We start from the raw sequence: 15,340 nt of genomic DNA, 5'->3' as shown, positions 1-15,340 counted from the left end.
ATTTAAAAACCTCCCTCTACAGGGCTGCCTTCAGGTGTCATCTAAAGGTTGTATAGTTACTTATCTCCTTGGGTTGGGGCCCACATAACTCCATTCCCTCCAACATTTCTCTGATGAAGATATGTCCTAAGGAAAAGCGGGACATTCCGTGATCAAATAAGAAACCAGAATGGCTTCTTTAAATCTGGGACTGTCCCAGAAATTTGGAGGGTCTGTGTGTGGGATCTGTAGCTACAAAGGATTCACAACCCTCCCTAGCCAGAATAGTGTGGTTATTAGGTTATGAAATTCTCTGTAAAGCTAAAGAAGGTCAGAACAATGTATGAACAGGGCTTGGTGGTTTCCTCGGCACTGTATCTTTCCTGTCCAGTCTGGCCGAAGCTCAGCATAGGCCTGCCATTTATCTGCCATATAATTCCATGCCCTACAGTTCCGACGGGCTTTAGAATTCTGCACTCCCTTGGGCTGGCTGTAGCCCACACAGAACAGGATTACAGGATTTGTGATGTTTCATAAGCATCCAAGATGGCGGAAAGGGGGCCCAAGACAGGACTCAGCTGTGTACATTGGCAGAACTACACACACCACAACATCTCAATTCCTAGAAATGTTTCACTTCAGCTATAAGGCACCTGGGGTTATGTTATCACCTTGGGCACTTGCAAGGTCTATTTTAACCAAGCTGATGCAAGACTATGGGAAGTGGAAAGCTGGTGGGACCTTGGGCTGAGGAGATAAGGTCCTAGGGAAAGTATAAATGTGGAGAGATGCCTTCAGAAAGTCTGTTGTAATTGACGAATCCACTGAGAAGACATCATGAAACTCCTCTTGGTCATTGCCTTCGTGGGAGCAGCAGGTGAGTCTTTCAAAATGCCAGGTTTTAAAAGAATACAAAATGAGCCCCTGTTTCCAGTGGGTTTTGGGGTACTGTTTTGAAAAGAATTTGTTAGCTCTTTTTTATGGTATGTCTGCATATCACCTTGAGACAGATGTAAAAGGTGATTCGTAAATTAATTTATTACAGAGTAATGAGGAGGTTATAAAATAATGGAGTTCTGAAGTCGTGGGTCTATACTAGGTAAGACCGTTGCTGTAGATCAGCCATAGGCAATGTCGGCCCTCCAGATATTTTTGGGACTACAACTCCCATGATCCCTAGCTAGCAGGACCACTGGTCAGGGATGATGGGAATTGTAGTCCCAAAACATCTGGAGGGCTGAGGTTGCCTATGCCTGCTGTAGATGCTTGAGGAATTCATTCTTTAAGAATTCTAATGTAAAATTATCTGATCTAATATGTGGATTGCAACACAGTGATTCATTAGTTTCTGCACTTTCCAGTTCTCAATTCAAAAATCATATAGAAACATATGACATCTCTTTTGAGAGAAAATACTACTAATTTATTATTTCTACCCCCACCCATCTGGCTGGGTTTCCCCAGCCACTCTGGGCGGCTTTCAACAGAACATTAAAAACCGAGTAAAACTTCAAACATTAAAAACTTCCCTAAACAGGGCTGACTTCAGACATCTTCTAAAAGTCAGATAGTTGTTTATTTCCTTGACATCTGATGGGAGGGCGTTCCACAGGGTGGGTGCCACTACCGAGAAGGCCCCCTGTCTGGTTCCCTGTAACCTCCCTTCTCACAGTGAGGGAACCACCAGAAGGCCCTTGGAGCTGGACCTCAGTGTCCATGCAGAATGTCAGTGTCTGAACTGAATGATGGGGATAGAGATGCTCCTTCAGGTATACTGGGCCGAGGTACAGTATACAGAAAATACAGAAACTGAGAAGAGATTTAAAAATATTCATTTAAAAAGACATATGTTTATATGTGCATCTTCATGCAGTGTCTTTTAAATACAGATTTGTATGGGAACTGGACAGAGCAGTCCTATGGGTGAACATATGTAAAACTGATTTGCACATCCCTAAGAACCAGAAATAGAAATATTCCTGAGATGTGACCACATGAAACTCAAGGGATCGAGCAACTGCCTCTCCCTTCTTAACCTTAACTTCAAGGCCAGGTCATGTTATCAAGAAGAAACCGTGCCTAATTTGGGGTTTTGTTTTGCTTTCTGAAGAATCCAAGTTACTTTGCAGTCCGTGCTCATTCTGATTTTCCCTGTTTTTGTCAGTTGCTCGCCCCTTTGATGATGACGACAAGATTGTGGGAGGATACACTTGCGAGAAGAACTCCGTCCCCTACCAAGTATCACTGAATTCTGGGTACCACTTCTGCGGGGGTTCCCTCATCAATGAACAATGGGTTGTCTCAGCTGCTCATTGCTACAAATCGTGAGTGACTGACACTTCCTTTCTCCATTGCCGTGTTTGTACTGCAAACCCACAAGATCTCAACATTTCAGCGGAGCTGGAGTTTAGGAATAGTAAGAACCAGTGTGGGTTTCGAGGGCTCCAGATTGTTCAGAGTAGACCCCTCTCGTTTTTATGTAACTAAGCAACACTACAGCCCATTGCCATGATGGAGCCATTGGTAGCTGCATCTGAATATAGATTTTGAAAGCATATTCTAGGTGGGTCTTCCAGGACAATGCGCTGAACTAGATCCTGAAGTGTAAAATGAAGAAAGCCCTCTATTAATCCAGGAAAGGCAAAAGGCAGGATTTCTAATATTTATACTAGACCCATCCAATCCAGAGACTTCTTGCCATCTGTCAAATGCTGTCTCACAGTACCCGAAGCCTCCCTGAGTCCCTTTGGGGAAGGGGCAGGATATAAATTTAACGAACAAACAAACAAACAAGCATTTCCCTCTGAACTTAAAGAGGACTCTGAGATCTGAGCATGAGGATTGAGCCACAAAGAGAAGTTTCTCTGTCTTGAGTCTCACACCTTTCGCTAAATTGTGTTGTGTACTTAGAGCTTCGCTGGGATTATTTCCAATTTTTATTGAACATAATTTATTTACCATTTCAGTGCTCTTTTTCTAGAAGAAGAAGTGCCAGAGCTCAGCCATTTTATTGTAGTAACTCTTCTAACTGGTTTACATGAAATCTGGAATCTAATGTGCAATTTAAAAAAACAAACAAAAAAACCACAAAATTTCCAGGGACAGCAGAAAGGCACCACTTATAGTCATTTTAATGAACGGGCTGGTACCATGCTGTTTCTTATTGTAACAATTTGTATGGCTTTAATAGATACATATCTCTATCGATGTATGTTTAATTGTTTTTTTATGATATGTTTTTCTGTGTTTTTAGCAATTCATATTTTTATGTCAGGTAAAAAGGTGTGGGGGTATAAATAAATATAAAGCAACAACAACAACAATTAATGGAACAATATAAATATATATCTATTATTGTTGTTGTTGTTTAGTCGTTTAGTCGTGACCGACTCTTCGTGACCCCATGGACCAGAGCACGCCAGGCACTCCTGCTATTATTATTATTATTATTAGAATTTATTTATTCAGGATTCACAGAGAGAGACAAAGGAATGCAGTTTCTATTAAATAATGGCGTTGCTCCTAGTGAAGTCCAAACCCCTCTGTCTCTCCTATTCTACGTCATCCCTACAGTGGTTGATCTGAGCTTTCTGCCTCTGAGCTTTCTGTTCTACTACTCGCAATGCCCGCCTAGTCCTGGGATGGGGGGTCAGGAATGCTTTCCATAGACACTGAATCTATCAGCTGTCTCTCCCCCGATCCTTCTTCTTCCTGCTATTCTTCTCCCAATATTTCCCAGCTTTCCCCCTCTGCAGCCTCTGAACTGTGGCCTTCTGCAAACCACTGTTCTAAATCTATACAGTGGTACCTCTAGTTACGTACTTAATTTGTTCCCGAGGTCCGTTCTTAACCTGAAACTGTTCTTAACCTGAAGCACCACTTTAGCTAATGGGGCCTCCCGCTGCTGCCATGCCACCGCTGCACGATTTCTGTTCTCATCCTGAAGCAAAGTTCTTAACCTGAAGCACTATTTCTGGGTTAGCGGAGTCTGCAACCTGAAGCGTATGTAACCCGAGGTACCACTGTATTGTCCTCCTGTTCTTGGGAAGGTTCAGGAGAAGGGGGGGCGGCCCCCCGCCATTCCTCCTCAGTCCAACCCCTGACAGGCCAGACACCGCACAGTGCGCTCAAGCACCCTGTCAACACTTGATTTTGCAGCCGCATCGAAGTGAGGCTTGGAGAGCACGACATTATGCAGGTGGAAGGAGGCGAGCAGTTCATCAATTCCGAAAAGGTCATTCGCCATCCAAAGTACAACTCTTGGCTCCTGGATAACGACATCATGCTCATCAAGCTGAGCTCCAATGCCGAGATTTCCTCACGCATCACCCCCATCACCTTGCCTAGCGGATGCGCAGCTGCCGGAACTGAATGCTTGATCTCGGGGTGGGGCAACACTCTTAGCAGTGGAGGTGAGCATGAACATGGTTTAGACAAGCCATCGGCATTTATTTATTTACTTATTATTTAAACTACCTTTCAACCAAGGTTCCCATCTCAGCGGTACCTAATTCCACAGCTAACAAAACAGCCCACTTTCTCATCGATCCCCAAAGGTCCGATGGGGCAGATAGAAAAGGTGTCAGAGACAGAGGGGCAATTGCAACTCCGACGGAAGAGTTTCGCAACCGAGGTGCCATCACAGAAAAGACCCTGCAGCATGTCACCGCAAAGGGGGCCACACCCATAGATGGAACCCCTAGAAGGGTACCCCCAGTCTCAACACATGGGCCAGTTTATAATGTACTTTGACTCCAACCCAAGTCCTGCAGGCATATGAAAGGAGAACATCCATTTGCTGGCACTCTGGTGGGCTTGGGAGCACTAGGCGGTACTGTCACCTCAGACATAGCAGATGTGCGCACACCAGGTCTACGTCCGCCCCTGCATCCCCCCGCCATGTGCTGACCCCTGGGCACTCCACCTTCAACCTTGCCATATGGAATGGGAATGTCTGAAGGGGGTTTCTAAGCATATTTGACTTTGTAAGCCCAGAAGCAATGAAATCAGGAACCCTGGTCAAGCAAGGCACCTGATCATTCAGCTACTTCTAAGTGTGTTCATTCAAGTACACTTAGAAGGCCTTTAGCTGTGATTAGTAGCTCGATTCAGAAATAACACCTGAATGGGCTTTATATTTGTCACGTTTTAACTGTAAGAAAAGGTTTCGTTTCTAGAAAAAGAGATGGGGCTCAAGTCAGCCTACTAATCTAGAGCAGGGGTCGGCAAGGCTTACTGGGCATGGGCCAGATCACTCCTGCGGAGATCTGGGTTGGCGCAGCACGATGCCGGAAATCATGACTGCGCATGCCCGTGGCACCAGAAATCACTTCTGTGCATGCCCGGACGCCGGAAAGCACACCTGCGCAGGTATAGGTATAGGGCAGTATATAAATTCAATAATGAAATGAAATGAAATGGAAGCACTCCGGCAAGTTTGATATCTTGTGAGTTGATCAGCCTTTTTACATAAGGCTAGAGGCCCACAAAGATAGACAACATCTCTCTTCCCAACATTCCTGGCTTGTTGTCTTAGTTACACCCCTTTGCCTTTTCCTTCCAGTCAACTACCCTGACCTTCTCCAGTGCCTCAATGCTCCCATCCTCAGTGACGCCGAATGCCGAGATGCTTATCCAGGGCAAATCACTGACAACATGATCTGTGTCGGGTACTTGGAGGGCGGCAAAGACTCCTGCCAGGTGAGAGGATTCACCTTCAGTTCCATTATTAAATGAGGAGCTCTGAGCCCTTGAAAATACAGTGGTACCTCTGGTTAAGAACTTAATTCGTTCTGGAGGTCCGTTCTTAACCTGAAACTGTTCTTAACCTGAGGTACTACTTTAGCTAATGGGGCCTCCCGTTGCCGCTGCGCAATTTCTGTTCTCATTCTGAAGCAAAGTTCTTAACCCGAGGTACTATTTTTGGGTTAGCGGAGTCTTTAACCTGAAGTGTCTGTAATCTGAAGCGTCTGTAACCTGAGATACCACTGTAGCACCTTAAAGACCAACTAAGTTAGTTCTTGGTATAAGCTTTCGTGTGCATGCACACTTCTTCAGATACACTGAAACAGAAGTTACCAGATCCTTCTATATATTGAGAAGGTGGGGAGGGGTATTACTTAGAAGGGTGGTGGGAATCAGAGATTGGCAGATAGCTGAGATGAGCCTGTTGACGACTCTTAACGACTGTAATAGGTCTTACAGGAAAAGGCAAGGGGTGAGAAGGTGAGAAATGGCTTAGTCATGTATAATGAGATAAGAATCCGATGTCTCTGTTCAGACCAGGTTTCTCCATGGTTTTAAGTTTGGTAATGAGTTGCAATTCAGCAGCTTCTCTTTCCAGTCTATTTCTGAAATTCCTTTGTAGTAAAACAGCTACTTTGAGATCTTGTATAGAATGTCCTGGGAGATTAAAGTGTTCTCCTACTGGTTTCTCTGTTTTGTGATTCTTGCAAGAATCACAAAACAGAGAAACCAGTAGGAGAACACTTTAATCTCCCAGGACATTCTATACAAGATCTCAAAGTAGCTGTTTTACTACAAAGGAATTTCAGAAATAGACTGGAAAGAGAAGCTGCTGAATTGCAACTCATTACCAAACTTAAAACCATGGAGAAACCTGGTTTGAACAAAGACATCGGATTCTTATCCCATTATACATGACTAAGCCATTTCTCACCTTCTCACCCCTTGCCTTTTCCTGTAAGACCTATTACAGTCGTTAAGAGTCGTCAACAGGCTCATCTCAGCTATCTGCCAATCTCCGATTCCCACCACCCTTCTAAGTAATACCCCTCCCCACCTTCTCAATATATAGAAGGATCTGGTAACTTCTGTTTCAGTGTATCTGAAGAAGTGTGCATGCACACGAAAGCTTATACCAAGAACTAACTTAGTTGGTCTTTAAGGTGCTACAGGAAGGAATTTTTTTATTTCGACTATGGCAGACCAACACGGCTACCCATCTGTAACTGAGATACCACTGTAATTAACCACAATTTTTTTTTGCCACTCAGCTTTCTTTGGCAGTAGCCACAAATAGTTACAGGTATCCTGTAAGATGTCAGTCCTGAGTGGGAGCAAAGCTTGAACTTTGCATGCATGGGTGTAGCCAGGATTTTTGTGGGGGGGCAGGCCTTTTGTTAGAGGGGGCAGAACCGACGTGATTGGTCAGTTAGTTAAGTATTTCTATTGTTTTACCTGATGAGGGGGGCAGCTGCCCCCGCCCCCTCCCCTTGGCTATACCGTTTGCATAATACACTTTGTGTTTATGCTGCTTCCACCATTTTCTGTGGTGGAGGTGGGGATATTTGCTAAGGATCAGGTTGCACACTTTGTCTGAGGGCGAAATCAGCATCTTAAGCAAGAATCACTGCTTGCTTCCTCAGAGGCTGAATTCACACTGCAAAGCAACTATGCTCCAGCACAAGGTGGGGTAGACATTCAGTTCAGTTCCCATGTGAAGGCAAACCTACATAATTCACGCTTTCTAAAACCATACACAAAGCAAAGCACAGCTCTCCCCTAAATTCACACATCTCCGAATATTGCAATGCAGTTCTTTAAGCAAGTCACATAAACAAAAAACACATATGTGCTAGAGTAAAGTGTGTCTAAAAATGAATTATTGGTGAAAATAACATTTCCAAAATGCAGTATATTGCGGGAAATTGCTTTGCAAAAATCTGCATATTAGCCATATAAAAATGTGTATATTTAGCATATAAAAATGTGTATATTCAGAGAAATTCATGCAAAAATGCTGATAAATTATCCCGAGGACTTAAAGAAGCACAAAACCTTAGGTGGAAATGTGGAGAACTAAACTTAAGTCTGGAAAAATCAGAAACCAAAACTGACTCTTTGGCTCATCGCTTGCTGTAGAGCACCTATTTAAACACTGCCATGTTATCTGGGCACTTGCTTGGTGTGACCATTTTACTGTGAGAAGGGGAGGACTCTGGTTGCTGTTGCTCTTCTGTTCTTGTGGGCTGGCAGGAGAAGCCCCCAAACTGGAGTAAAGACATGGAGAAGAGAAATTCCCAGAATTCAAGGGAAAACAAGACTTTAATTGATTCCCCCCCATTTTTTTTATTGATTTTCCAAATTTAAAACATAGACAAACAAACAAACAAACATAAATCCCAACTGTAATAGTTCCACTTTTGTTAACATTGTTAGGTGACTTCCTCGAATCCCCCTGGCTGAGTTTCAATGTATATCATTGTAACAGTTTTCCAAAACTAATTTCTCATAAAATTTACTTAGTCAGTTAACATCTTTCTTTCTTTTCATATTAACTTTAGACATATTATTCTATAATATCACATATTTAAATCCTAAGCCTATCTGGTATTTGCAAGTTTTTCTATTTAAATGATCTTACCATATTTAACTAAATAGTCTTTGAATTTCACCCATTCCTCCTCCTTCTGGTCGCGGACTCTTCCGGTCAGGTCGGCTAGCTCCCAAACGTCCATCATCTTCATCTGCCATTCCTCCACTGTTGGCATTTCTTGTGTTTTTAATTGATATTTTTGCTGTCGTACAAGGAAAAGCAACATGACCTGGGCTGCATGCATGCCATATTTCACTTGCAACCTCTTTTGTCTCGCAGGGAGATTCCGGTGGCCCCGTGGTCTGCAATGGCGAGCTCCAGGGCATCGTTTCATGGGGAATAGGCTGCGCTCTCACTGGCTACCCCGGAGTCTACACCAAGGTCTGCAACTATATTGACTGGATCCAGGAAACCATTGCTGCTAACTAAGACAGCAATTCCTCCTCTAGTTTCAACATACTAGCACCCTTTGCTTCTCATGTAATTCGTCTTAATAACAATATAAAAAAAGAATTCCAAGGAAATAAATGAATACAGATTACTAAACCTATCCTGGTTCGTGGTTGTTTTCTTTTCACTACACTCCAATCAAAGGGCATATCTGTGCTACAGACTTTTATCGTGGCACTTTTCACTTTTATATTTCCACTTCTTTTTAACCTATTTATAAAGTGCATTTATTTATTTATGATGATTCCTACCAAGACGACTTACAACTAACATTCGATTACAAAAGAACCCTTAAAAAAAAACCTAAAAGGAAAAAGAACACATTTAAAATGTTAACATATTAGAAACAGCATCACACTGCGCAAACTCAGATTTTCTAACCCTAACCCTTTTAGAAGTAGGTGGCATTTTTTAAAAATATATTTCTTTTCCCCTTTTGTTTTAATGTATGTACTGTACATGGGTTATTGTCTTTTGGTTGGTTGGTTGGTTGGTTGGTTGGTTGCAAGTTCCTTTGAGTTGCCCTGGGTAAGATAAAGCAACTAACAAAATAAACAAATACCCAACAGGAAAAGAATATGAATTTCAGGCGACTTATGCACAATAACATTACCATGCTGCAATGCAAAGATCAAATTTAAATTCTGCAGTGCTTCCTTTTCTCTTGGCAGTGCCAGAGCCTCCGAGTGTCCCTATTTTCCAGAGACAGTCCCAGACTTACAGAAGACATTCCGGTTTCTGATTTGATCCCAGAATGTCCTGTTTTTACTTAGAACATCCCTATTTTAATTGGAGAAATGTTGGTGGGTATGGAGCTGTGCCATCCCCAAGCCATCTGAGAGCAGCCCTGTATAGGGAAGTTTTTAAATGTTCATTGAATATTATGGTTTTATATATGTTGGAAGCCACCCAGAGTGGCTGGGGCAACCCAGTCAGATGGGTGGGGTATAAATAGTAAAATATAGTAGTAAAGGTAAAGGGACCCCTGACCATTAGGACCAGTCGCTGACGACTCTGGGGTTGCGGCGCTCATCTCGCTTTACTGGCTGAGGAAGCCGGCGTACAGCTTCTGGGTCATGTGGCCAGCATGACTAAGCCGCTTCTGGCGAACCAGAGCAGCGCACGGAAACGCCGTTTACCTTCCCCCCACAGCGGTACCTATTTATCTACTTGCACTTTGACGTGCTTTCGAACTGCTAGGTTGGCAGGAGCAGGGATCGAGCAACGGGAGCTCACCCCGTCGTGGGGATTTGAACCGCCAACCTTCTGATCGGCAAGCCAAAGATGTCCCTATTTTCATCAGATAAATGTTGGAGGGTATGCAGTGGAGGAACTTAGACTAAGATCCTTCGGTCTGAAGCCTGCTTGTTTGTCTTCCATCTTGGGAAGGCAGAAATTCTGCATCAGCCTTTGATGGATACCATGTGCAGAGTCAGGCAATTTGTTAGTTCTCTAGATAGCCTTTCGTTCCCTCTTGTATGTGGATTTAGTTAAGGTATCAGATCTATGTGAAGAATATCCCGCATTAACTCTGTCCCCTGCTTCAAACCGATTACAGTTGGAGGCTTCCCTCTGCTGGACGCTTTAGGGACTTCCCCCCATGAAAAACCAGGAGCTTCCATAGGTAAATACAGGGGGTGTACAAAAATGTCCCTGCAAATCAGGAGTGGCTGTGTAACCCCCTCCCACTTTAGAGAAGTAAACCAGGTAGGCTTCCCATACATCAGAAAAATTCCTGACATGCCCTGGTTTTCAGGTGTAAAAATGGCGTTGTGTGTGTGTGTGTGTGTGTGTGTGTGTGTGTGTGTAATTTTGCTGAGTCGGCAAAATGTCAGGGGAAACCCAGTTGTATGACAGGAAAAAAAAGTTCAACAATTTTGGGGTCTTCTTAAAAAAAAAAAAGCCTGGCACTTTGTGGGTCTCAGGAATTTTACTTTTTGAAATACGGCAACCCTAAAACCAGGCTTCCCTCTGGGTTCACAGTGGAGGTTACACATCCGCTAGGTTGGCCCATTAAACAAACACCGATTCGGTCATCTCTCCTGCCACTCATTGCCTGTGCTTTAAGTGGGCTGCCTGCCAATTTTATTTCTAAACTAGCACATCTATTTGTTCATTTAAAAATTTATTGTGCTCCTCTCTCCACTTCCGTTTCGACTTTCCTCTTTAAGAACAGAAACATTTCTTCAAATGTCAAAAATACCAGGGCTGTGCGTGGGGCCCCAATCCAAGGCCTGATCCTGCACCTTGGAGTGACCCTGATCTGACCTGGGATATCAAGGTTGTCAGGATGTATGAACAGTTTTAAAATTCCCCTTGAACGTTAAATAATGATGATGATCTTTTGCAAACCGCTTTGAGGCTTCCCACCCCTCCCCCAATCAATTACAACAATATAAATGTTATGAAATGAATAAAACAAATCAATGTTCACGTGAATTGCATGGCTCAGCATGACAGCAGATGGCAGTATGCGCAGAAGCCTTTGACTCTCCAAGAGAAAGAAACCCTCTTAAAATAAGCCAGACCGGTAGAAATGATGCAGATAGGAACATGGCTCTAATCTGTGTTGAAAAATGTTTGCAAATATGTTCAGTCTGTCAATCAAGCATTTATGGCAGTCCATCAACCAATTTTTTTAAAAAGCACAAAATCACAGCCTTGGTAGAATTGAGTGTTAGTTATTAATACTGACTTATCATATCAAACTGGAGAGAGATGACACCGTTCACATATTTTGCTACCTGCTCCATCAAACATTAAAACATGCCAAGAAAACGGGCAGAGCATGTATTTTACCCATGAGAGCATTTGTGCATTAGTCATGTGGGTGCAGGGATGCAAAATAATTAAAGGAAGTGAAAGTTGCAGCACACTGTGTATGCTCTGAATTAATTGAAATTGCCCAACCCCTTAGCCAAAGACCACCCGAAAAGCATCATACGCATGCCACAGAAAGAGGCAGTCTCCCACAGAAATTTTGAGAGTGTCTGCTATCTGACAAGATACGGTCGTACCTTGGTTTTCAAACAGCTTAGTTCTCGAACGTTTTGGCTGCGGAACGCCACAAACCCGGAAGTGACTGTTCCGATTTGCGAACTATTTTTGGAAGCTGAACATCCAATGGGGCTTCCGCGGCTTCCGATTGGTTGCAGGAGGTTCCTGCAGCCAATCCAAAGCCGTGCTTTGGTTTCCGAACGTTTTGGAAGTCAAACAGACTCCCGGAACAGATTCCGTTTGACTTCTGAGGTACGACTGTACTTGATAATGGCCACTGATTGCATTACTTAGCCGGTGTGGCCATTCATTTGAGATGGTAAGAATCCAGGTCACAGACATACCCTATTCATACACAAAATATCCCCTTAAGACAGGATTTGAAAAGTACTACTGAGAAAAGTTTCTCCAAGATATTTCCTTCTACAGAATAAATATTTGGGGTTATTAAGATGGCTTCTGGATTGCTCTCCTGTACTATTTCAGACATGTGGTTTATATCCTTACGTATGTGTGTTTACCTTGTGCACTGATGAACATTTATGTTGTTTTTGAGACCTTAGAATTCTTATAACACTGGGTATAGCTTGGGACTGAATCTTTGTGCCATCCTAACACCACAAGCCATCATTTGCTTGTGGGGAGACGGGACACAATAGGATTGCGCTATAAGTCTGGATCCAACCCACAGATTCTACATACAAAACCCCACAACAGTGTTAGAATTCCTGATCTATGATTGCAGTCATGGGACTTTTGTCTTTCACATGACGGTATGTGTTTTGACTCCATAGAGTGGGAAGTGATGGAGACAGGATGTTTGTGTTACTGTGTTCCGTGAAGTGGGACTATTGTCTTTTGTTCTTTTTCTCTTTGTTGTCTGATGCTAGAGAGAGAGGGGGGGAGCCATGTTGCAGTGCTCCGTGTGTGTTTATATGTAAATAAAGTAGATTAGCCAAAATGCTGAGTTGCTGAGGTCTGTTACACAACTGTGCAAACTCTGCAGATCTCTAAGTGTACCGGTGTCAGTTGGCATCGGTTGCTGTGATGTTCGGGCTGAAGAAAGCTTTTGAAGCTCCCGAACGATCGACCAGGAGGGAGGGAACATGCCAGAGTCCTACTCGAGTGTAGGCTGAACTCCTGACAACCAGGACATAGGCTTTGTTGTGGTACTTCCCCTTTAACATTTCATTCAGCTGCTTGGGTTCTTAGGAATGGTTTCTGGGAGTGAACCAAGATGCCCTGATTCATGGTAAATTGGGTGTTTGCACACTGAATGCTTCAAATTTGGGGAGTGTCACTTACAGAGGCCAGAAATCCAGCACGAGGGCAAGCCAGGCCACATGTTAGGTCAACGGTTGGGCTGTGGCGTTCCATTGACCCTACCTGGCACACTTGAAATGGCCCCCGGATTGTGTGTGTATGTATTTTGTGTGTGTCTGGGTGGCGGGTGTGTGAGATTTCCAGTGCCAGCCGTGAACACCTGCCCATGCTTGCATAGCGCAAGGCCTACTCTCAAGCAGCAGAGTCGAAAGAGATTATTAATAAACTAAGAAGGACTTGACGTATCTCGAGCTATCGTCGGCCAGTTTGGGCACAGGAAGTGCAAATCAACTGACATAATTTCTTTCACGGTCTGTGCCAGGAGTTCACCTCTTTCATCATTCGAGCTCAGTTCAGTGTACAGATCAAATGATGTCTCAACTGCTCCTGATCCTTTCGTGGCTCTTCGTGCCTCTTTGTAAGAGGGAGAGGCGGGCAGGAGAGAGAGAGAGAGAGAGAGAGAGAGAGAGAGAGAGAGAAAGAAAGAAAGAAAGAAAGAAAGAAAGAAAGAAAGAAAGAAAGAATTAGGCTAGTGAAAGACTGCTTTTAAAATGTGAAAGTGCTGGGAGAGGCATCTGCCCCATGGTAGACAGATAATTTCTTTCTGCCCCACTGACACTTCTGATCAAATAAGTTTGGCAGCTTTTTAAACTACTAAAATCCACAAAAGCCTGATTAGAAGAGTGGGGTGAGTGGGGAGACCCCAGGCAGAGACCCCTCTTTCAAACCATCTTTGTCCCTCATTTCTCCCGTCTTAGCAAACAAAGGTTGAAAGAGAGAGACCAAGTCATGGATGGCATTTTTTTACGGATAAATTATATTTTCTTGGCTGTTGAGTACTCGTGTTCCTGATCACCAGGACACTGGATACAACCTACAGCCTTTCTGATTGCATCCTTTCCTTGCCCCCCAACAGTTCTTTGCAATGGAGAACAGCGCTTGTTCCTTTCCCAGACTCCCCGGTGGGAAGTAAAGCAGCTTGGAGACACGGCCAAAATGAATTGCCACCAGATCGGCATAGACCACAGCTGGATGTACTGGTATCGGCAGCCGGCAGCAGGAGGAGACCTAGAATTCATTGGTATCCTGGTTAGAGGGACTCCAGAGCCCTCTTTTGAAGACAGGTTTAAAGGCGGGCGATTCACGATGGGAAGCGAGGATAAAAAGCACTGCTCCCTGCAAATAAGCGAACTGAGATCTGAGGATGCTGCCAGGTACTTCTGTTCCTCTGGAGCAGCACAATGCTGCAAACCTTCAGCTGCTCCCCACAAAAACAGTCCTATAGGGTGGGGGTGAGGAACTCAGGAGTGAATGTAGTCATTCAGGCCTCTCTGTTTGTCCCTCAGGAACACTCGGCGCAGCCAGTTGCCTCCAGGAGCCGACTTTGGTAACCTTTCGTAATATGCTGCTCTGTGCGAGGTCAAAATTTGTGCTCCAAAATGGATATTCTCAGTTATGGATCTTCTCCATTTTGCACCCCCTTGTCTCGGTGCCCTGTCCAGGGGAACTGGGAGATATCTGTAAAGATATAGAATCCGGATTCTATATCAAGTTTGTTTCATAAATGTTAGGCATTTGCCAATTTTGTGGGGGCTTTCTTCCCCCCCAGGCTACTTAAAAGATGTTATTATAAGGAATAATAATGTAAAGGTGGTAACTAATTTGATCTCTGCAGCAAAAAACAGTAATTGCAAAAAACAACAACACGGGGGGGGGGGGAAGGTCACCTCTTACTATTTATGAATGGATTGAAAAGATTTGGTCTGTGGTGATAAAGATCAGATTAGCCTACTATGACAGAATGCAATAAATCTACCCAGTAAATTCATGGAGAAATGAGTGTTAATTTCAATAACAATGGCAATGTGCAGCCATATGTTGTTTTCAGTTCATTGTAAAGTTATTATCTGGAAACCTTGCAAATTTATAAAATGCTAACTAAAAGAAAAGGGTGAGCACTGGTTCACAAATCAGTCCTTTCTTATCATCCTTTAATCTTTTTGTGAGACATATGTGTTTCTCTCTCATCTTATTAAAAATGAAATTATTTTCAGAATAATTATAAAATGTTTCTGTAGACTGGTCAAACGCAGCTTGATGACATCACAAATACTAGCCAATCGACACCCTCCATAGCAGGCTTCCCCCACCCCCTTGGTTCAAATTAAGCCATATTGAAAACTTGCAAAATTCCATCCACTCAAACTTGCTCAAGGAAAGGAAAATGATTTTTTAAAAAGGAATGCAATTTGG

General features: G+C 43.5%; 1 protein-coding gene, 1 long non-coding RNA gene and 1 gene segment (V, D, J or C); all 3 read left to right on the top strand.

The window, feature by feature from the left end:
* The window catches only part of LOC308466248 (T-cell receptor beta-2 chain C region-like), a 66,517-nt gene that overhangs the window by 30,283 nt on the left and 20,894 nt on the right, over nt 1-15,340 (top strand).
* LOC308466382 (anionic trypsin-like) lies at nt 801-8,849 on the top strand. The gene is made up of 5 exons (XM_080987071.1): nt 801-856; nt 2,144-2,303; nt 4,138-4,391; nt 5,543-5,679; nt 8,597-8,849. The coding sequence occupies exons 1-5, from the start codon at nt 817-819 to the stop codon at nt 8,744-8,746; spliced, it is 741 nt and encodes a 246-aa protein (XP_080843197.1). The 5' UTR covers nt 801-816; the 3' UTR covers nt 8,747-8,849.
* Nucleotides 13,412-14,911, top strand: LOC308466344. Its single transcript, XR_013980780.1, has 2 exons — nt 13,412-13,505; nt 14,004-14,911. It is a non-coding gene; the product is annotated as an uncharacterized lncRNA (long non-coding RNA).

Source organism: Podarcis pityusensis (assembly GCF_964106645.2).
Source record: "Podarcis pityusensis genome assembly, chromosome: 17".
In the NCBI taxonomy this organism is placed as follows: Eukaryota; Metazoa; Chordata; class Lepidosauria; order Squamata; family Lacertidae; genus Podarcis; species Podarcis pityusensis.
The sequence above is the reverse complement of the archived record's forward strand: the minus strand, read 5'-3'. Positions and strand labels throughout refer to the sequence as shown.